The 20,494-nt window shown below is 43.9% G+C and overlaps 1 protein-coding gene across 13 annotated transcripts in view; it reads right to left on the reverse strand.

The window, feature by feature from the left end:
* LOC124005506 (roundabout homolog 2-like) overlaps window positions 1–20,494 on the reverse strand; it is an 832,377-nt gene that overhangs the window by 586,334 nt on the left and 225,549 nt on the right. The window contains exon 1 of one of the 13 annotated variants that reach the window (XM_046314834.1): window positions 5,097–5,858. The exons of the other annotated variants lie outside the window; for them this stretch is intronic. Within the exon in view, the coding sequence (XP_046170790.1) occupies window positions 5,097–5,151 (55 nt within the window). The 5' untranslated portion in view covers window positions 5,152–5,858. Of the gene's footprint in view, window positions 1–5,096; window positions 5,859–20,494 lie in introns of those variants that run through there. 13 annotated transcript variants of the gene reach the window in all.

The raw sequence follows: 20,494 nt of genomic DNA on the forward strand, positions 1-20,494 counted from the left end.
TTCTTCCTGGATTCCATTCAACCTTGGCCAATAAACACTGTAATTTTCCTGTAACTTTAGGAGCACATGTCAAAACTAAAACCATTTTCTAACCGAAACACTTTTGGATCTATCCCTCTCCTTTCAATTTCTCCAGCTCTCACTTACTGCCTGGCTTGTCTTCTTTTGGTGCTCCTCTCCTCCTCCAACTCTATTCCATCTCCCTTATCTCTTTATTTCACGCTCTCTATCCCCATCTCTCCCTCTATTCTTCTCTCTCTCTCTCTCTCTCTCTCTCTCTCTCTCTCTCTCTCTCTCTCTCTCTCTCTCTCTCTCTCTCTCTCTCTCTCTCTCTCTCTCTCTCACACACACAACCAGTATCTCTCTCACAACCAGTCTCGCTCTCTCTCACAACCAGTCTCTCTCTCTCTCTCTCTCTCACAACCAGTCTCTCTCTCTCTCAACCCCAGCAGCAGCAGCAGCACACACTAACAGTATTAATCACAGAACACTAAACACTGCCTGACTGCCATTCAGCCAGCCAGCCTTTGTTGCCCATGTTGCCCAGTGAATGCAACTCCAGACCTTTTTGTCTGCGTAAGTGGACTCTTAGAGATGGCTCCTCCCTTCCCAAGGACCCACAGATTACCTCTGAAAGAATGGGTGATGGGTAGTGGTGGAGTTGGCGGTGGAGTAGGGGAGAGTTGGATGAGGGTGACAGAGAAATGATTGGGAGGAGTGATTCACGACTCACAGGAAGGTGCGCCCCTTTCCCACTGGCCATCCAGCCATGCCTTCAGCCAGCGCTTAGCAACCAGTGGGTTTGGCTGAACAGAGAACAGAGGGGGACAGCAGAGAGAGAGAGAGAAAGAGAGACAGGGAGCAAGAGAGAGAGAGATAGGCATAGAGAGAGAGAGAAACTTGATAACCTCCTGCCAAATGTATGACCATATTAGAGACACATATTTTCCTCAGATTACACAGATCCACAAAGATTTTGAAAACAAAGCCAATTTGATAAACTCCCATATCTACTGGGTGAAATCCCGCAGTGTGTCATCACAGCAGCAAGATTTGTGACCTGTTGCCACATGAAAAGGGCAACCAGTGAAGAACAAACACCATTGTAAATACAACCCATATTTATGTTTATTTATTTTCCCTTATGTACTTTAACTATTTGCAAATCATTACAACACTGTGTATATAGACATAATATGACATTTGAAATGTCTATATTATTTTGAAACGTATGTGTGTGTAATGTTTACTGCAATTTTTGGGGGTTTATTTCACTTTTGTTTTTTAACTACTTCACTTGCTTTGGCAATGTAAACATATGTTTCTCATGCCAATAAAGCCCTTAAAATGAAAATGAATTGAATTGAGTGAGAGAAAGATGGGGATAGAGAGAGAGAATCCATGTTCCCGCTACAAAGGGGGCTAGAATCCCAGACTCCGTAGGGATACAAACAGCCACAGAAACCAAAGACTGTACCTAAAAAAGGACAAAGGAGGAGAGGAAAGAGCAGGGGCCCCAGTGTCAACCCCTGCCTTCAACAAATAAAATCAACATCCTCACATGTTTTTGAAGCTGTACAAACAACACAAAGCAAACGCTAGTAAGTGTGAATCATTGCTCACAACACAGCAAGTGTTGACATTACTAATGCAATAGAAGACAACTGGGAGCCTCAAAAACAACATTTTATGAATTACCACTTCCTCATTCAAAAATTGCCATATAGCACAGGCTCAATAGGTTTTAGCCTCACCTTACCCAGTAGTGGTGTGTGTGTACAATCACTGGCGAAGCCAGAGAAAAAGCCATGTTACAACCTGTGTTTTGTGATAATTGCATTGTTTGCTTTATAACCTGTTAGTTCATATGCCTTGTAACCGTGATATATAGGCCTAAAGGCCAAGACAATAATAATACACAGTGGAAGAATGAATTCACCCACACCTCTGTTTCCTCACAAAACTGGAGAGGAATCTCTGTCCAGTGAAGTCCACGAAGCATTTAGCATGTAAAGGTAACAGACAGTTACATGACATACAGCATGGTGAAGCAAGTTAACGTTTCCCACATTTTCAGACCACTAAACAACTATTGATTTAGAACCACAGAGAGTTACCGCAAGTCACAAAGAAAACAGGAGCTGCCTCCACTATTCCAGCAACATTTCAACTTCATCAAGTCATCTAAAAGATACCAAAAACAATGTAGTCTGATCACTGTAAGCTAAATATGATGTGTCTGTCCATGGTTCTGATTTCTGTGTGTACGCGTTTGTCTTGACTTACCTTACTTCGAGAAACACCAATGCTATCCTCCTCTCTTTCCTGTTGATGAAACGGTCTATCACTCTGTCATACGGGACAGACTTTTATTTGTTGTTGTCCTGAGCTACCTGGCTAAAATGCTTGCTCACTAGCCTAACTTCCATGCATGGGCAACGTTAGCTAGTTAACATTAGCCTTCTACATCTAGCTACATATTGAACTTCCATCCTCTCAGGTCAGGGGCAGAACAGGGTGTGAATGTATGGTTGGATCAGAATTGCTGTTATAATCATTGGCCGGTACAGAGAATGAAGTAAAACCACAAGTCCAAATCCCTTTCTCCACCATGGCTAATTTAGAAAAGGGCTAATGTTAGCTAGCTAGCCAACAACACAACAAGATGCAACAATTCAAGTTGTTTCTGTCAATGACCTATATGTTGTCAATGTGATTTGATAGGAGTGATACCACATCCAAACTGGCTTCCTTCTACATTTGTTTTGGGGCGCCAGGACCATTCACAGTTGAGCTCACTCAGTTTAGCTCAGCGCAGATTGGCTATTATTTCGTTTTTTAAATCACCAAAGGAGGCCAAATGCTCGCTGGCTTCCCTTGCATTCAATAGTACGGGCAGCAACAATGTCATACTCTTTTGGACCACACAGCATCAGATAGATGGCCTACACGTAGAGAGACAGAGGGGCGCTGTTTCGCTTGATCTGATGCTTTCTCCAATGAGTTATATTCAGCCTCATCCAAATTGAAGGAACATTATGAAACACAGAGAGAGGCAAGAAAAAATATTTTACATGTTTTTTTTGTTTGTTTTTTGGTGGGGGGACCCTGCTTCCCTTGGTATCCATCAATCAATCAATCAAATGTATTTATAAAGCCCTTTTTACATCAGCAGATGTCACAAAGTGCTATACAGAAACCCAGCCTAAAACCCCAAACAGCAAGCAATGCAGATGTAGAAGCACATGAATCCATGAATACTCACCACTGACTGACCTTACCCATATTCAAGAACAAAATGTGTTTGTTTGTGTGTGTGTGTGTGTGTGTGTGTGTGTGTGTGTGTGTGTGTGTGTGTGTGTGTGTGTGTGTGTGTGTGTGTGTGTGTGTGTGTGTGTGTGCGTGTGTGCGTGTGTGCGTGTGTGCGTGTGTGCGTGTGTGTGTGCGTGTGTGTGTGTGTGTGTGTGTGTGTGTGTGTGTGTGTGTGTGTGTGTGTGTGTGTGTGTGTGTGTGTGTGTGTGTGTGTGTGTGTGTGTGTGTGTGCGTGTGTGCGTGTGTGCGTGTGTGCGTGTGCGCGTGTGCGTGTGTGCGTGTGTGCGTGTGTGCGTGTGTGTGTGTGTGTGTGTGTGAGTGCCTGAGGGGTGATGAACACTTCCCTCCAGTAAACATGATTCAGGCATTAGGATTGTGAATTGTGACGTTGTAAACCTCAGTGTTGGTGCAATGGCCCACCTATCTTTCCCTTAGTCACATTTCTGATCAGGACAATATCAGGCCTCCTGTCACCTGGCCTCTGATTTATGGTTGAACAATACTATGCAGTTGAAGCTCTTTTAATGTCTCCATTAAACTGGCTCCCTTTGTAGGCCAATGATTCCCAAGAAGCCTTGTAAATCATAAAAATTATGCTGACTCTCCCCGTTATATTGATTGAGGAGGGGGCTCTAATTTTAACCGTGTGGGAGAAATAAAACAAAATTGTATAAATTACTTTCACAATTACCAACAGTATCACCATTAAAGATTGATGAAACAACAGTGAGGAAATAAACTGAGTGCCAGTCATGTTTAAAGTCTATTAGTTATTATTCAGCAGAAATAAATGCTGTGTTATGCATCATTCATTTGGCTTGGGTCCTGGGCTGAATCTGAAAGCAATCACATATATGTCCACACCCATCTCTCTCCCCAAGACTAGCACCTGTGAGCTCAGCTATGTCAAAAAGGGCAGGTGGAATGTAATATTGTATTCAATAAATAAGCAGATCTTACCATCTCCCTGTCGGTAAATTCATTAGAGAGGAAAAACAATTGGCAGCGAATCAGTGATTAAATCGTTGATCATACAGTGTTGAATCAGACGCTGAAATTGTAGTGCAAAACCTTTTGTTTGGTTATGTTTTCCTGTTGATAAGTAATGCTAATTTGCACACCTTTGGGTTAGGTATAGTGGCCGGGTTCTACTGGCCATCAGGTGTCAAAGGGCTAGATACCATCACGCAGAAAGTGGTGATGCTGTTGCCAAGGAGACAAGATGGAGATGGGTATTTTTTGAATGGCTAACATTATTTTTTTTCACCACATATAACTACTTTCGATGAATTCATAATTTTTGCTATTATACGTGTGACTTCAGTAAAACAGAAGGCAAAGATATCTGACATTTTAGTTTGTGTTGACTTTATCATTTCAGTAACCTAAAACCATTTTATAACCTCTTTCAGGGTTAACGTTCCAGATTATAGAAATAACTTCCACCAAGAACTCCTCCGATAAACAGTCTATCAGGTCTCCAATTAATTGTAAAATAAAACACATATACTGTACAATCACACTGCCCATGGCATAACCTAATCATAACCAGCGACATGAGATGCTTTTTACATAGTCTATCACATAAAGGGTATATAAACATTAACCATAGTTAAAACTGTATGGAGGAAAATACTAAATAAGAATACAGCATCTGAAGAAAACGAGTTGCAAGAGTTGAACTTTGCCATTTTAGGAAAGCACCATTCTTTCCCAATATCGAACACATACAGCTCCACGACAGAATGAGTTTGATACCATGTGAAATTCCATAAATAACTTACCATCAACTTGAAAGTGCAATAATCCAGCAACAAGGATGAACGCTAGCGGACCCATACTAGCATATTAAACATCCACGGTTTACGCGCAAATCCTTGGATAAAGCCGGGAAAATATGTCCAAACAGCAGCAAATAGATTTATTTCAATAGTTTGAAATTTATATAGGTCCTAGTTACTGACTAAAGCCAGTTGAGATGTCCAATAATTTAGAGGATTCATTGTAGCACGTTCGAGCCCGGGATAGATTCATATCCACAGCCGTAAAAACAAATTATTCACTCGCGATCATCTGAAATTCCAGCTGCTTTTCCCACAAGTTAACTTGTAATGGCCATGTCTATTTTTCCAATAAGTACGAAACCATACAATATGAAATGACAACCTAAACTAAAGTATAAACTGTTTATACTGGGTTCAAGAGAAACGCATCCAATCATCTAGGAACCGTCTTGGTTTCTCCTCCTTAAGACGCGCCTTCCGAGCGGACACCTTGCAAATGTTCACTGATGTCTCTCAGCCGTTCCTCATCAATACATAGATATCCAAGTCTAAATGGGTCTAAACAAACCCCAAAGTCCCAGGTACTTTAGTCAATAAGTACATTTTTACATTTCACAGGGAACCCGCTCCACAGGATCACATGTGCCTTGCTTGTGCCCAAGCACTGTAAATGTACAGTCAAGTCAGTTGAACAACCTATCCTCTCCCTCCCTCTTGGTTTCTGTACAGCGCTATCACTAGGAGCCCATGGTCTATGCTCACTCCGCACAGCCTCAGCCTCGACTGATACACATACACAAAACAAGAATCCGGAGGGGGAGGAGAGAAGCAGGGAGGGGGGAGATAGGGTGGATGTAGGAGAGGAGACGGAGTGCGCGCAAGTGTGCATTGGGGGCAGAGCCACATTGTTGGAGCTGCCTATGAAGTTCAAACGAAGTGGACCCGTGCCACTGGTATGCTGCTGCGGGACCACTCTAGTGACTTTGAAGCACTTGGGTCATTCTGTCCTTGACCCACCGGATGTAGCCTAGCTCAGCAGGTTCACATAACCTATTGTATTCTTCGAGAGAATAACATAATTTTTTGGGTGGAAATGATTCACAAATTTAGAAATTTAGGAGACAACTTTTATTAACCATAATATATATTATGTTGATCTGAAGGAAAAAACATCTTAAATGCCCAGTGTAGTCAAACATGTGATCTAACTGTGTTTTATATATATTTCAAAGAACACCTGATATTTCAGCCTGTTTGGTGGGATGGATTTGGCCTGCCTGGTAACATCACCAGGTGGTAAATGATTTAATAGACCTCTCTGCCACAACAGCTAGTTTCCCCCTCCTCCCCACTCAGACAACTAGCAACATCCTTGCTTAAGAAATGTCTCTTTCCTAAGAAGCCATTTGTGTTCCTTTTAAACCATTTAAATTAAAAACAATAACAGCAAGTTACTTCATTTTTACCCAGAAATGATTTGATATTGAGATAAAAATGGCTGCATTTGAACCTTTAAGTGCTTCCTAAAATATATAGGCCTATATAAAGAAATACTGCACTTGCTTAACTTCTACAGGTAACTTCATTATGACCATGCCTAAAACAGCCTACTTTTCAGTGATATATATATATATGCCCAGACAGCATTGCATTTCTGTGTTCATAGACAGCATAGCGAGATATATCTTCTAATTCTGTGTGTGTCATTAATATTTGATGTGGCTGGCCTGGATGTGGCAGACAGTGAGTGGCAGCACAGGAATGATTGCCACGTTAGTCATCTGTTTGCTGTGCCACGCTGGTGCGCACGCACATTAAACATGTAGAACACGAGAAGATTGTGAATGGTGGGTCAAGAGAATAATATATTCAGAGACAAGCACAATTATAAATTTGACCTCATGGGCTAATATTGACCGATAATAATTAGACTTTGGAACATTGGTGATGTAAAATTAATATAAGCAATTTGAACTGTATGTTTATTGTGGTATAGCGTGATATATAAGCAGACTTCAATATAATTACGATGCAAGAACCTCCCCAAAAAGTGTGCCCCCTCTCCGATTTCAACTGACGCCTTATTCACATTATCCTAGCGCCGGGTCTGGCTGTCCTCATCCCCAGGATACTGCACAGAGATGCACAGGACGCAACAATGCCGCAGCCGCCTGTAGACTGTTCGCACGAGACAGGCTGTTACTATGTGAGCTCGGAGCTCCCCCTAATGGCAGAAATAATCATGACAACCCACGAACCCTGATTCCAGCATATCAACAGTATTCCGTGGAAAAGATTTGTCTGCTACAGTATCTGCAAAAGGGCGTTGAACAATGAGCAGTCTAGAAGTTTGTTTGTTTTAAAAATGCACAACATTTTAAAGAGGAAGCCTAAACACTATAAGTAGCCTATCCTATATACATGTCATTCTCCCTAGGGTATACATGTACTATAGAAACGTATTGGTCACATTTGACCATATATTTAACTTAGATATTGGTTTACAATTCGATCTATGGCAGGCCTACTCTGCTCTATGAACCTGTACAGAGAACACTCAGGGTCTACTCTTGTGTCTATGAACCTGTACAGAGAACACTCAGGGTCTACTCTGGTGTCTATGAACCTGTACAGAGAACACTCAGGGTCTACTCTGGTGTCTATGAACCTGTACAGAGAACACTCAGGGTCTACTCTGGTGTCTATGAACCTGTACAGAGAACACTCAGGGTCTACTCTGGTGTCTATGAACCTGTACAGAGAACACTCAGGGTCTACTCTGGTGTCTATGAACCTGTACAGAGAACACTCAGGGTCTACTCTGGTGTCTATGAACCTGTACAGAGAACACTCAGGGTCTACTCTGGTGTCTATGAACCTGTACAGAGAACACTCAGGGTCTACTCTGGTATCTATGAACCTGTACAGAGAACACACAGGGTCTACTCTGGTGTCTATGAACCTGTACAGAGAACACTCAGGGTCTACTCTGTGGCAGCCTCACAGGCTGGAATGCCCCCTTTCAAATTTGACATCAAAGCTCATACAAACTCACACTTCCATAACCAATGGTTGAATCACACACCGCCACACATAGTGTACACACACAGTGTACACACACAGGCTTACAGACCCACACTGTCAGCATCCTGGGATCCATTTATATTGGCTTGAATAAAAGCTTTAGCTGCACATGGTCTTTGTCGTCTGTGTTTGTCATGCTACATGTTAGAGCTTGCCCTGTAAAGGCCTTGCCCTATAAAGGCCTTGCCCTATAAAGGCCTTGCCCTAAAAGGCCTTGCCCTATAAAGGCATGCCCTGTAAAGGCCTTGCCCTATAAAGGCCTTGCCCTGTAAAGGCCTTGCCCTATAAAGGCCTTGCCCTATAAAGGCCTTGCCCTATAAAGGACTTGCCCTGTAAAAGCCTTGCCCTGTAAAGGCCTTGCCCTGTAAAGGCCTTGTCCTGTAAAGGCCTTGCCCTGTAAAAGCCTTGCCCTGTAAAGGCCTTGCCCTATAAATGCCTTGCCCTATAAAGGCCTTGCCCTATAAAGGCCTTGCCCTATAAAGGCCTTGCCCTGTAAAGGCCTTGCCCTGTAAAGGCCTTGCCCTGTAAATGCCTTGCCCTATAAATGCCTTGCCCTGTAAATAAATGCCTTGCCCTGTAAAGGCCTTGCCCTGTAAATGCCTTGCCCTGTAAAGGCCTTGCCCTGTAAATGCCTTGCCCTGTAAAGGCCTTGCCCTGTAAATGCCTTGCCCTGTAAATGCCTTGCCCTGTAAATGCCTTGCCCTGTAAAGGCCTTGCCCTGTAAAAGCCTTTCTTGCATCTCAACATGTTGTTATATGTGTTTTAGTTCTCTCCCTTCACTGTCAGCCAAACAATGATTTGTCTCCATATTGTAATGTTTTCTGAGTGGCATATAAATTCTCTCTCTTATTTCAGAGCCTCTTCTCCATCCTTTATTTCTACAGCATGCGAATGCGCACACACACACACACACACACACACACACACACACACACACACACACACACACACACACACACACACACACACACACACACACACACACACACACACACACACACACACACACACACACACACACACACACACACACACACACACACACACACCAGGGTTTCCATTAGCCGGAAATAGAAAAGCCGATAAATATAATTGGTGACCTCAAATTGTCCTGGAGAAGATGAAAAGTCCTATTGTACTTTTTAGCCAATTCATTAATGGAAGTACCAGTTGATGTAAATACATTTGACCGGTCATGCTTATCGGTCTACAGGTTCATTTGCATAATTTTGTGGAATTCAATTGGCTATAGGTTAATTTGCATAATATAGTGGAATTCAATTGGCTCTTGTGTACAGTATATTCATTATGTATCTTAATTATCACATGCGTACAGCATACAGATACAGAACCAGTCAGACATCGTGAGAGCTGCTGCTACTGCATCTCACACAGCAAATGCATAGGCAACGGAAGGCAGGCTTCATCAGCACCTCACACAGCATAGGCAACGGAAGACAGGCTTCATCAGCACCTCACACAGCATAGGCAATGGAAGGCAGGCTTCATCAGCGCCTCACACAGCATAGGCAACGGAAGGCAGGCTTCATCAGCGCCTCACACAACATAGGCAACGGAAGGCAGGCTTCATCAGCACCTCACACAGCATAGGCAACGGATGACAGGCTTCATCAGCACCTCACACAGCATAGGCAACGGAAGGCAGGCTTCATCAGCACCTCACACAGCATAGGCAACGGAAGACAGGCTTCATCAGCGCCTCACACAGCATAGGCAACGGAAGGCAGGCTTCATCAGCGCCTCACACAGCATAGGCAACGGAAGGCAGGCTTCATCAGCACCTCACACAGCATAGGCAACGGAAGACAGGCTTCATCAGCACCTCACACAGCATAGGCAACGGAAGACAGGCTTCATCAGCGCCTTCATCAGCACCTCACACAGCATAGGCAACGGAAGACAGGCTTCATCAGCACCTCACACAGCATAGGCAACGGAAGGCAGGCTTCATCAGCACCTCACACAGCATAGGCAACGGAAGGCAGGCTTCATCAGCACCTCACACAGCATAGGCAACGGAAGACAGGCTTCATCAGCACCTCACGCAGCATAGGCAACGGAAGGCAGGCTTCATCAGCATCTCACACAGCATAGACAGCGGAAGACAGGCTTCTTCAGCGCCTCACGCAGCATAGGCAACGGAAGACAGGCTTCATCAGCATCTCACACAGCATAGGCAACGGAAGGCAGGCTTCATCAGCATCTCACACAGCATAGGCAACGGAAGGCAGGCTTCATCAGCGCCTCACACAGAACTTTGCAATGAGCTGGAGGCAGTATACATTTTGACAACATATACTTAATTGTTTGAAACCTGAATGATTTACTACATATGATGAGGCATGTCTTACCTTGCTTCAAAGTAGCCTAGCCAAAATCAGACCATGGAGGCAATTATTTTTATACTGTATTAACTTTTTTTCATTGGCTATTAGCCATAGGCACAATCCTAGTCATATTAGCAACCCATGTTAGTTGTTTCAAATTACATCTCCTCTCTTTCTAAATTTCCTAACGGAAACCCTGGCACACACACACACACACACACACACACACACACACACACACACACACACACACACACACACACACACACACACACACACACACACACACACACACACACACACACACACACACACACACACACACACACACACACACACACACACACACACACACACACACACACACACACACACACACACACACACACACACACACAGATAGAGAGAGATAGAGAGAGATAGAGAGAAAGACAGAGCAGTTGTGTGTAGAACCACATACACTACATGACCAAAGGTATGTGGACACCTGCTCGTCGAACGTCTCATTCCAAATCATAGGCATTAATATGGAGTTGGTCCCCCCTTTGCAGCCATTACAGCCTCCACTGTTCTGGGAAGGTATTCCACTAGATGTTGAAACATTGCTGCAGGGACTTGGTACCATTAAGCCACAAGAGCACTTGACCAGGGCAGCTCTATAAGGCCAGAAATTTGACCAACTGACTTGTTGTAAAGTCACTAAGCTCTTTAGTAAGGCCGTTCTATTACCAATGTCCCTATGGAGATTGCATGGCTGTGTGCTTGATTTTATACACCTGTCAGCAACGGGTGTGGCTCAAATAGCCGAATCCACTAATTTAACGGGATGTCCATATAATTTGTATATATCGTGTAGAAGGTGCTGAACGTAGGTAGACAACAAGAGGAAAGGAGTTGGAATTAATGTAAGGAAAAATAAAAAGGAATTTTACTGTTAACATCAAACAATAGCTTCCTCCTTTTCCTTTTATATGGTCTAGTCCAAAATGGAACTCTATTCCCTACAAAGTACATTCCCTATGTGCCCAAATAGTGCACTATGTAGAAAATAGGGTTCCATTTGGACTGGCCTATAAAAAAGGGGGAAGATATTCTGTGATATAATTATCTCTATCCATCCCTTTATCCCCCAGGCTTCAATCTGCCGACTGTATCTCTGGTCCTTTAGTGGATGACTTCTCCCCAGAGTGCTAAATATCAGACCAAAGTGGATTTATTTTAATTAAAAGCGAGAGGATGTTTACTCAAGGCCTGCTATGTGAAAATGAGACATTGAGTCTGAGCCCTAAGCCAGGGTCTGATAAGTTATGGGCAGCCTGGTAGGAGCTGATCCAACGCTTCCCTCGAGGAGGAACATCCCACTTTTTCCATTAAGTTGGCATTGACAAAGGTACAAACTGATGGGCTTTTGCAAAGTGATTACATTGTTTATGTTCCAGTGGCTACTGGGATCCCGAGCAGGTATTGCATTAACACACTAACAGAGATTCTGTTTCTAAAGCATGAACAAGATGTTTGACTATCTGAGAAATAGAGTTGTGACTAAGGACATGTCAATTCTGCATGAGAAATGGCCTCTACTTGTCGGTCCATCACAAAGTCGCATTGACATTATTCACTTGATTCACGCATTTGTTTTTGTTGCACTGCAATTGTTTGTTTTATTGGCAAACTGCACTTAGAACAGGTCACGAAATGAGAAGTACATCTGCTAATGCATGAACAAAGAATAAAAGGGGATGGAGGAAATTGCAGTGAGACTGACATCCAGGGGATAATTATTCAGCATTAGAGGGAACACAGTGTGAAAACAGAGAGGGCAACACAGTGTAGTGAACCGTGCAGGCAGAGTGCAACAAAACACACTGTAGTGAACCGTGCAGGCAGAGTGCAACAAAACACACTGTAGTGAACCGTGCAGGCAGAGTGCAACAAAACACACTGTAGTGAACCGTGCAGGCAGAGTCCAACAAAACACACTGTAGTGAACCGTGCAGGCAGAGTCCAACAAAACACACTGTAGTGAACCGTGCAGGCAGAGTGCAACAAAACACACTGTAGTGAACCGTGCAGGCAGAGTGCAACAAAACACACTGTAGTGAACCGTGCAGGCAGAGTCCAACAAAACACACTGTAGTGAACCGTGCAGGCAGAGTGCAACAAAACACACTGTGTGAACCGTGCAGGCAGAGTGCAACAAAACACACTGTAGTGAACCGTGCAGGCAGAGTGCAACAAAACACACTGTAGTGAACCGTGCAGGCAGAGTGCAACAAAACACACTGTAGTGAACCGTGCAGGCAGAGTCCAACAAAACACACTGTAGTGAACCGTGCAGGCAGAGTGCAACAAAACACACTGTAGTGAACCGTGCAACAAAACACACTGTAGTGAACCGTGCAGGCAGAGTGCAACAAAACACACTGTAGTGAACCGTGCAGGCAGAGTGCAACAAAACACACTGTAGTGAACCGTGCAGGCAGAGTGCAACAAAACACACTGTAGTGAACCGTGCAGGCAGAGTCCAACAAAACACACTGTAGTGAACCGTGCAGGCAGAGTCCAACAAAACACACTGTAGTGAACCGTGCAGGCAGAGTGCAACAAAACACACTGTAGTGAACCGTGCAGGCAGAGTGCAACAAAACACACTGTAGTGAACCGTGCAGGCAGAGTGCAACAAAACACACTGTAGTGAACCGTGCAGGCAGAGTCCAACAAAACACACTGTAGTGAACCGTGCAGGCAGAGTGCAACAAAACACATTGTAGTGAACCGTGCAGGCAGAGTGCAACAAAACACATTGTAGTGAACCGTGCAGGCAGAGTGCAACAAAACACACTGTAGTGAACCGTGCAGGCAGAGTGCAACAAAACACATTGTAGTGAACCGTGCAGGCAGAGTGCAACAAAACACACTGTAGTGAACCGTGCAGGCAGAGTGCAACAAAACACACTGTAGTGAACCGTGCAGGCAGAGTGCAACAAAACACACTGTAGTGAACCGTGCAGGCAGAGTGCAACAAAACACATTGTAGTGAACCGTGCAGGCAGAGTGCAACAAAACACATTGTAGTGAACCGTGCAGGCAGAGTGCAATAAACAGAATAGGATTACTACTCCCATCTCTTTCTCCTCTTCCCTCCTGTTCTCTGCTCTCCGTCGCCTCCCCTCCCATGCACACCGACAGCTGACTGAACACACCCGCCCCATGCCCAAATGGACCATTTATTTTCACCTAAACAAATCAATCCTCTATTACTGTCAACTCATTTGTGCAATTATGTGTATTGAATTAGATCAAACCTAATAATCAATCAGACGTTTTCCTTCTTTTCTATTTGGAACATCTGGTGACAAAAGGTCCTGTCCTGGGTACAAGCTGAGGTCCGTCATTACGAAGACTGTTTCGGTTGATCCTAATGTGATTTCTCATAACGACGCCGTTTGGTCAAGTTGATTCTCAAAGCCCTCTGATATTCTCTATGACCTCAGCTGGTCGTCAATAGCTCTGAAGAATGCCCTTTATGTGGTTAATATACATAGACTGATAGAGTGCAAAACAAACTATTTGTTAATGAATCTATCAGAGTACACAAGAGCACGGTGTACATTGAGAGAATGGTTCCGGGTTAAATGATGAGTCCCCCAGCAGATTCAGAGTGATACACACCCCTTGATTATCACCACACCTCTTGATTATCACCACACCCCTTGATTATCACCACACCCCTTGATTATCACCACACCCCTTCATTATCACCACACCCCTTCATTATCACATCCTGTAATTATTCCTGCTAATGATGGAGGAGATCCAGCGGACGTGTAACCAGGCTGCTCTCATCTTGTTGTTGTTGTTTGTAATCAGGGCGGCATGTGTAGGTCACTGGGGCCTGCAGCTGTAGTAGGGTGGTATCTACAGTATGTAAAGGTAACGACTGTACAACAACAACACACACACACACACCAAGGAAGAGGAGGAGAACAACTCTGGAAATCACTCACACCGCATCCTAAGTGCATGTAAGCAAGTTGTATATTAAATGCAAACATATTAATCAAATGATGACTGCAAAGGAAAATAAATGCAGTGGTTTCAGGGCTGGAGAGGAATGGTTAGTTCCCCCACCGGTGGCTAAGAGAAGAAAGGCTTTTTAATTGTGTGTGGGGTCATAGGTTCAGGTAGCAACATTACTCATGGTCAAACCAGAGTGGTATTCAGCAAGCTCTTTGATGGACAACTGTTCATGGAGGATGATCCCCTTGCTGGGTCTGGGAACCGGTGTGTGGAGTACTATTGATTACTGCGTTGTTGGGTTTAGAGCTTGCAAGAAAGGCATTTCACTGTACTTGTGCACGTGACATTAATATGTGAAACTTTAAACTTGATTAGGGGATGTGGGTGTAGGGGGGGATGTGTGTCGGGTCTGGGGTGATTAATGTAGATGTCAGTAGCACTACCTCCTCCCCTCTCCTCCTGGCATCTGTAATGACACCTGCGGATGGCAGAATGATTCTGCCTGCAGCCCAGCCTCTCTCCGCAGGGCATAATTCTTCCATATGATCTTCCTCTGTCAGCAGTCCTATCACCCGACCCGGGTTCACAGCCATATTAATTGACCCAGCCTTATTAATGGGCCCAGCCCTGTCACCCGACCCGGTTCACAGCCTTAATAATGGGCTAGTCTTGTCACCCGACCCGATTCACAACCTTAATAATGGGCCCAGTCCTGTCACCCGACCTGGTTCACAACCTTAATAATGGGCCCAGTCCTGTCACCCGACCCGGTTCACAGCCTTAATAATGGGCCCAGTCCTGTCACACATGGATATTAGGCTGTGTTCTGCTCGCCACACTAAATACTCTAAATGTGATGTCCTTATTTTGCAGGCTCAACTAATTCACCTTTAACATGACCAAGGGATCTGTCGGTATGATTCTTTAGTTTCCTCTCCCTCCATCACTCTAAGACACACGACTGGTGTAACTAAATACTAAATATGTGGAGCAAGTCATGAACCTGTAGACATGATGCATTGTTTGGCAGAGCACTTCACTCAGCGGTGGGCAGGACACATGCTGCTAGAGGGGGCTTGAGACTGGAGGAGAAGGACTATCTCTGACACCACAGTTCAGTCCATCTCTGTGGTGACTGACTGCTAAGAGAAACATGGCAGGTTGAACAGCTATAGACCCTTCCTGCAGTCTGAGACTGTGCCAGTCTGCTGCAAGACCTCGATTTATAGAGGACAACATTACACACGTCAACACATCTGGATTAATCCAGCCCTATGAAACGAGAGAGAGAGAGACACAGAGAGAGAGGAGAGAGAGAGAGAGAGACAGAGGGGGAGAGAGAGAGACAGAGGGGGAGAGAGAGAGACAGAGAGAGAGAGAGACAGAGGGAGAGAGAGACAGAGAGAGACAGAGAGAGAGACAGACAGAGAGAGACAGAGAGAGAGAGACATAGGGAGAGAGAGACAGAGAGAGAGAGAGAGAGACAGAGAGAGAGAGAGAGAGAGAGAGAGAGAGAGAGACACAGAGAGAGAGAGAGAGAGAGAGAGAGAGAGAGAGAGAGAGAGAGAGAGAGAGAGAGAGAGAGAGAGAGAGAGAGAGAGAGAGAGAGAGAGAGAGCGAGAGAGAGAGAGAGAGAGGTCTTTAACAAAGCATTAATATTCTGGAGCAATATTGCCATAATTGGGCCCTGGCAGTAAATTTCCAAAAAACTAAAATCATGATTTCCCCCCAAAAAACGAGATGTCAGAAACACAAATGTAAATTCACGCTGAATAACACCTTAATTGAACACGCAAAAAATTACACCTACCTTGCTCTGACCATATCTGCATCGGGAAACTTTAATATGGCAGTGAATGCACTCAAAGAAAAAGCCTGCAGAGCAATGTATGCAATAAAAATGAAATTATTCAAAATCAACATCCCAATTAAAAATTTAGACTAAAATATTTGACAGTGCAATCCTACCAATAGCACTTTATGGAAGTGAGGATTGGGGGCCACTCAATAAACTGGATTTTAAAATGTGGGACAAACATCCAATATATTCCAAATTTTTACAAATTGAACCCAGAGGAAAAACTAAGAATACTCATGGGCGAAGGAGCAATCGCTCCTCTTGCAGCCAAATATGTATTTTCCTGCCATAGCCTGAGGGACACTGAATAATAACATCTGCATAGTAAGCAGTAACTTACTTATTATTACTATTATTGTTATTAATATAATTATTAATGTTTATTATTCCAAATATGGGTGGTAATGGTAGTGATAACAGTTTAGTGATCGTAGTAGTAGTAGTCGTAGTAATGATGATTGTAGTTGTTGTACTGATATAAAGAAGAAGATGACCGTTATTTAGTTATAAATTAGTTATAGTTTCATTTTCCATAATTTGATTTTATATTTATTACATTTCTACTATTGACTGTTACCATTTTATTGTTATTATTTTTGTATTTAATTTTGTATTTGTGACGACGTTCGTCTGTTTAATGAAGAGAGTCGGACCGAAATGCAGCGTGTAGGTTACTCATGACTTTAATGAAAGAATCGCGGTACATGAAATAACTGAAACTAAATACAAAAACAACAGAACGGAACGTGAAACTAATTACAGCCAATCTGGTGACTACAACACAGAGACAGGTACAAACACCCACGAAATACAAAGCGAACTCAGGCTGCCTAAATACGGTTCCCAATCAGAGACAACGATAAGCACCTGACTCTAATTGAGAATCGCCTCAGGCAGCCAAGCCTATACCACACCCCTAATCAGCCGCGATCCCAAATAATACAAACCCCAATACGAAACACAAACCCATGTCACACCCTGGCCTACCCAAACATATAACAAAAACACAAAATACAATGACCAAGGCGTGACAGTATTATTATTTAAAACCATTTTATATTAGAGTGAGAGAGAGAGAGAGAGAGAGAGAGAGAGAGAGAGAGAGAGAGAGAGAGAGAGAGAGAGAGAGAGAGAGAGAGAAAGAGAGAGGAAGCGAGAGAGAGAGAGGACGAAGAGAGAGAGAGAGAGAGAGAGAGAGAGAGAGAGAGAGAGAGAGAGAGAGAGAGAGAGAGAGAGAGAGAGAGAGAGAGAGAGAGAGAGAGAGAGAGAGCGAGAGAGAGAGAGAGAGAGAGAGAGAGAGAGAGAGAGAGAGAGAGAGCGAGAGAGAAAGAGAGAGAGCGAGAGAGAGAGAGAGAGAGAGAGAGAGAGAGAGAGAGAGAGAGGGAGAGAGGAGCCACTGTCCAAGCCAGAGCACATGTAGGGTCCCAGTCTCTATGATACTCCCAGAGAGGTGCTTATGGAGAAGGCTGGTCGGGCCAGACAGAGCCGGGGCCGGGACGAAAGGGAGCGGGAAACATTGTGGGGAGGAGACAGACACTTGAGATGAGTGTGGAGAGAAGCCACACTCAACAAGACAGAGGACATGTAATGTATCGACCCCTTCCACTTCCTGTGAGGAGGGGTGCTATCAACTGTTGTTGCTATCAGGATTACTGTGGTGCTATCAACTGTTGTTCCTATCAGGATTACTGTGGTGCTATCAACTGTTGTTCCTATCAGGATTACTGTGGTGCTATCAACTGTTGTTCCTATCAGGATTAATGTGATGCTATCAACTGTTGTTCCTATCAGGATTACTGTGGTGATATCACCTGTTGTTCCTATCAGGATTACTGTGGTGCTATCAACTGTTGTTCCTATCAGGATTACTGTGGTGCTATCAACTGTTGTTCCTATCAGGATTACTGTGGTGCTATCAACTGTTGTTCCTATCAGGATTACTGTGATGCTATCAACTGTTGTTCCTATCAGGATTACTGTGGTGCTATCAACTGTTGTTCCTATCAGGATTACTGTGGTGCTATCAACTGTTGTTCCTATCAGGATTACTGTGGTGCTATCAACTGTTGTTCCTATCAGGATTACTGTGGAGATGTATCCTGGATTCTCTTTTACTTCAATAACAAGTATTTGTGTTCATGTGAAAATTACAGAAGGCATATCATTTTATGGAGACAGACTAGGAAATGCACCAAACAATATGGTAAATCCTGGAATAAAAACAATATGGTAAATCCTGGAATAAAAACAATATGGTAAATCCTGGAATAAAAACAATATGGTTAATCCTGGAATAAAAACAATATGGTAAATCCTGGAATAAAAACAATATGGTTAATCCTGGAATAAAAACAATATGGTAAATCCTGGAATAAAAACAACATGGATAATCCTGGAATAAAAACAATACAGGGTAGCCTAGTGGTTAGAGCGTTGGACGAGTAACCAGAAGGTTGCAAGTTCAAATCCCTGATCTGACAAGGTACAAATCTGTTGTTCTGCCCCTGAACAGGCAGTTAACCCACTGTTCCTAGGCCGTCATTGTAAACAAGAATTTGTTCTTTAATAAAAACAATACGGTTAATCCTGGAATAAAAACAATACGGTTAATCCTGGAATAAAAACAATATGGTTAATCCTGGAATAAAAACAATATGGTAAATCCTGGAATAAAAACAATATGGTTAATCCTGGAATAAAAACAATATGGTTAATCCTGGAATAAAAACAATATGGTAAATCCTGGAATAAAAACAATATGGTAAATCCTGGAATAAAAACAATATGGTAAATCCTGGAATAAAAACAATATGGTTAATCCTGGAATAAAAACAATATGGTAAATCCTGGAATAAAAACAATATGGTTAATCCTGGAATAAAAAAGGACGACGAAACACACAGCTTTCCCAGGTAACTATTTAGTGCAAGAGGAAGCCAGACAGAGGCCTGATGTAATGAGATGGATAATCTCACTATGCTTCACAGTCAGCCTTAGACAGACGCAGGTCAGCCTGCCAGAAGGAGAGGAGAGGAGTACGTATGACACACAAAAGAGGGGATCATTATACAGACACATTCCACACTTCTGTGATGATGTCATTACTACAGAGCTACTGTGTAATATTGTCTTGTCAAAGACCTCCCAAGACATGTCAAGACACAATAAGACTGGTTCCTCCTCCACATTGAACACCCTCAGCTGAACAGAGGGAAAGATAAAGCACAAGCCCTAGTCTCTTGGCCTTAGACCCTGTCAAGATCCATCTTCCCTCCTCTCTCTTTCACCTCCATCCCCATTAACACACCACCCACATCTGACCCATCTCACTCTCTCTGAGACCCTTCACATTCTCCTAACGGGATCTGCTCTGGAGTCGTGACTCTTAGACCCAGTATGGCAGATGACTGACCAAAGGCAGACTTGGAGACAGACTCGACAAATCTGGGGAAAGATTCTTGATTTATAGCACACAATCCTGTCCTTTTACTAGGGGAGTTGAAACCCCTGGAGGGTGGAAGATAAGTAAAGGAAGAAGGGATTAGAAGGGAACCAAGAGGTTGATGTTGTGCAAGGAAAAGTATCCATTTGTACGTACAGAGGGTTTTAAACCGAACCGAGTTCCCATCTTCACACAATACTCCCCTTCAGACGTGAGTTTCTCATCAATCTCTCTGTAGCAGACACACATTCTTCAGCTCACTGTCTGGATGTCCTTTCCCCCTTCCAAAAATAACACTGGGCTATCCATGCTGTTAAATGTACCTTAGCGCTGCCGCTGCCGGTGGTGGGATCCTCAGCCCTGAACCCCAGCCCTGAGACCCAGCCCTGAGACCCAGCCCTGAGCCCCAGCACTGAGCCCCAGCCCTGAGCCCCAGCCCTGAGACCCAGCCCTGAGACCCAGCCCTGAGACCCAGCCCTGAGACCCAGCCCTGAGCCCCAGCACTGAGCCCCAGCTCTGAGCCCCAGCCCTGAGACCCAGCCCTGAGCCCCAGCCCTGAGCCCCAGCACTGAACCCCAGCCCTGAACCCCAGCCCTGAACCCCAGCCCTGAACCCTGAGCCCCAGCCCTCAGCCCCAGCCCTCAGC

The sequence above is a fragment of the Oncorhynchus gorbuscha genome, linkage group LG19 (assembly GCF_021184085.1).
Source record: "Oncorhynchus gorbuscha isolate QuinsamMale2020 ecotype Even-year linkage group LG19, OgorEven_v1.0, whole genome shotgun sequence".
In the NCBI taxonomy this organism is placed as follows: Eukaryota; Metazoa; Chordata; class Actinopteri; order Salmoniformes; family Salmonidae; genus Oncorhynchus; species Oncorhynchus gorbuscha.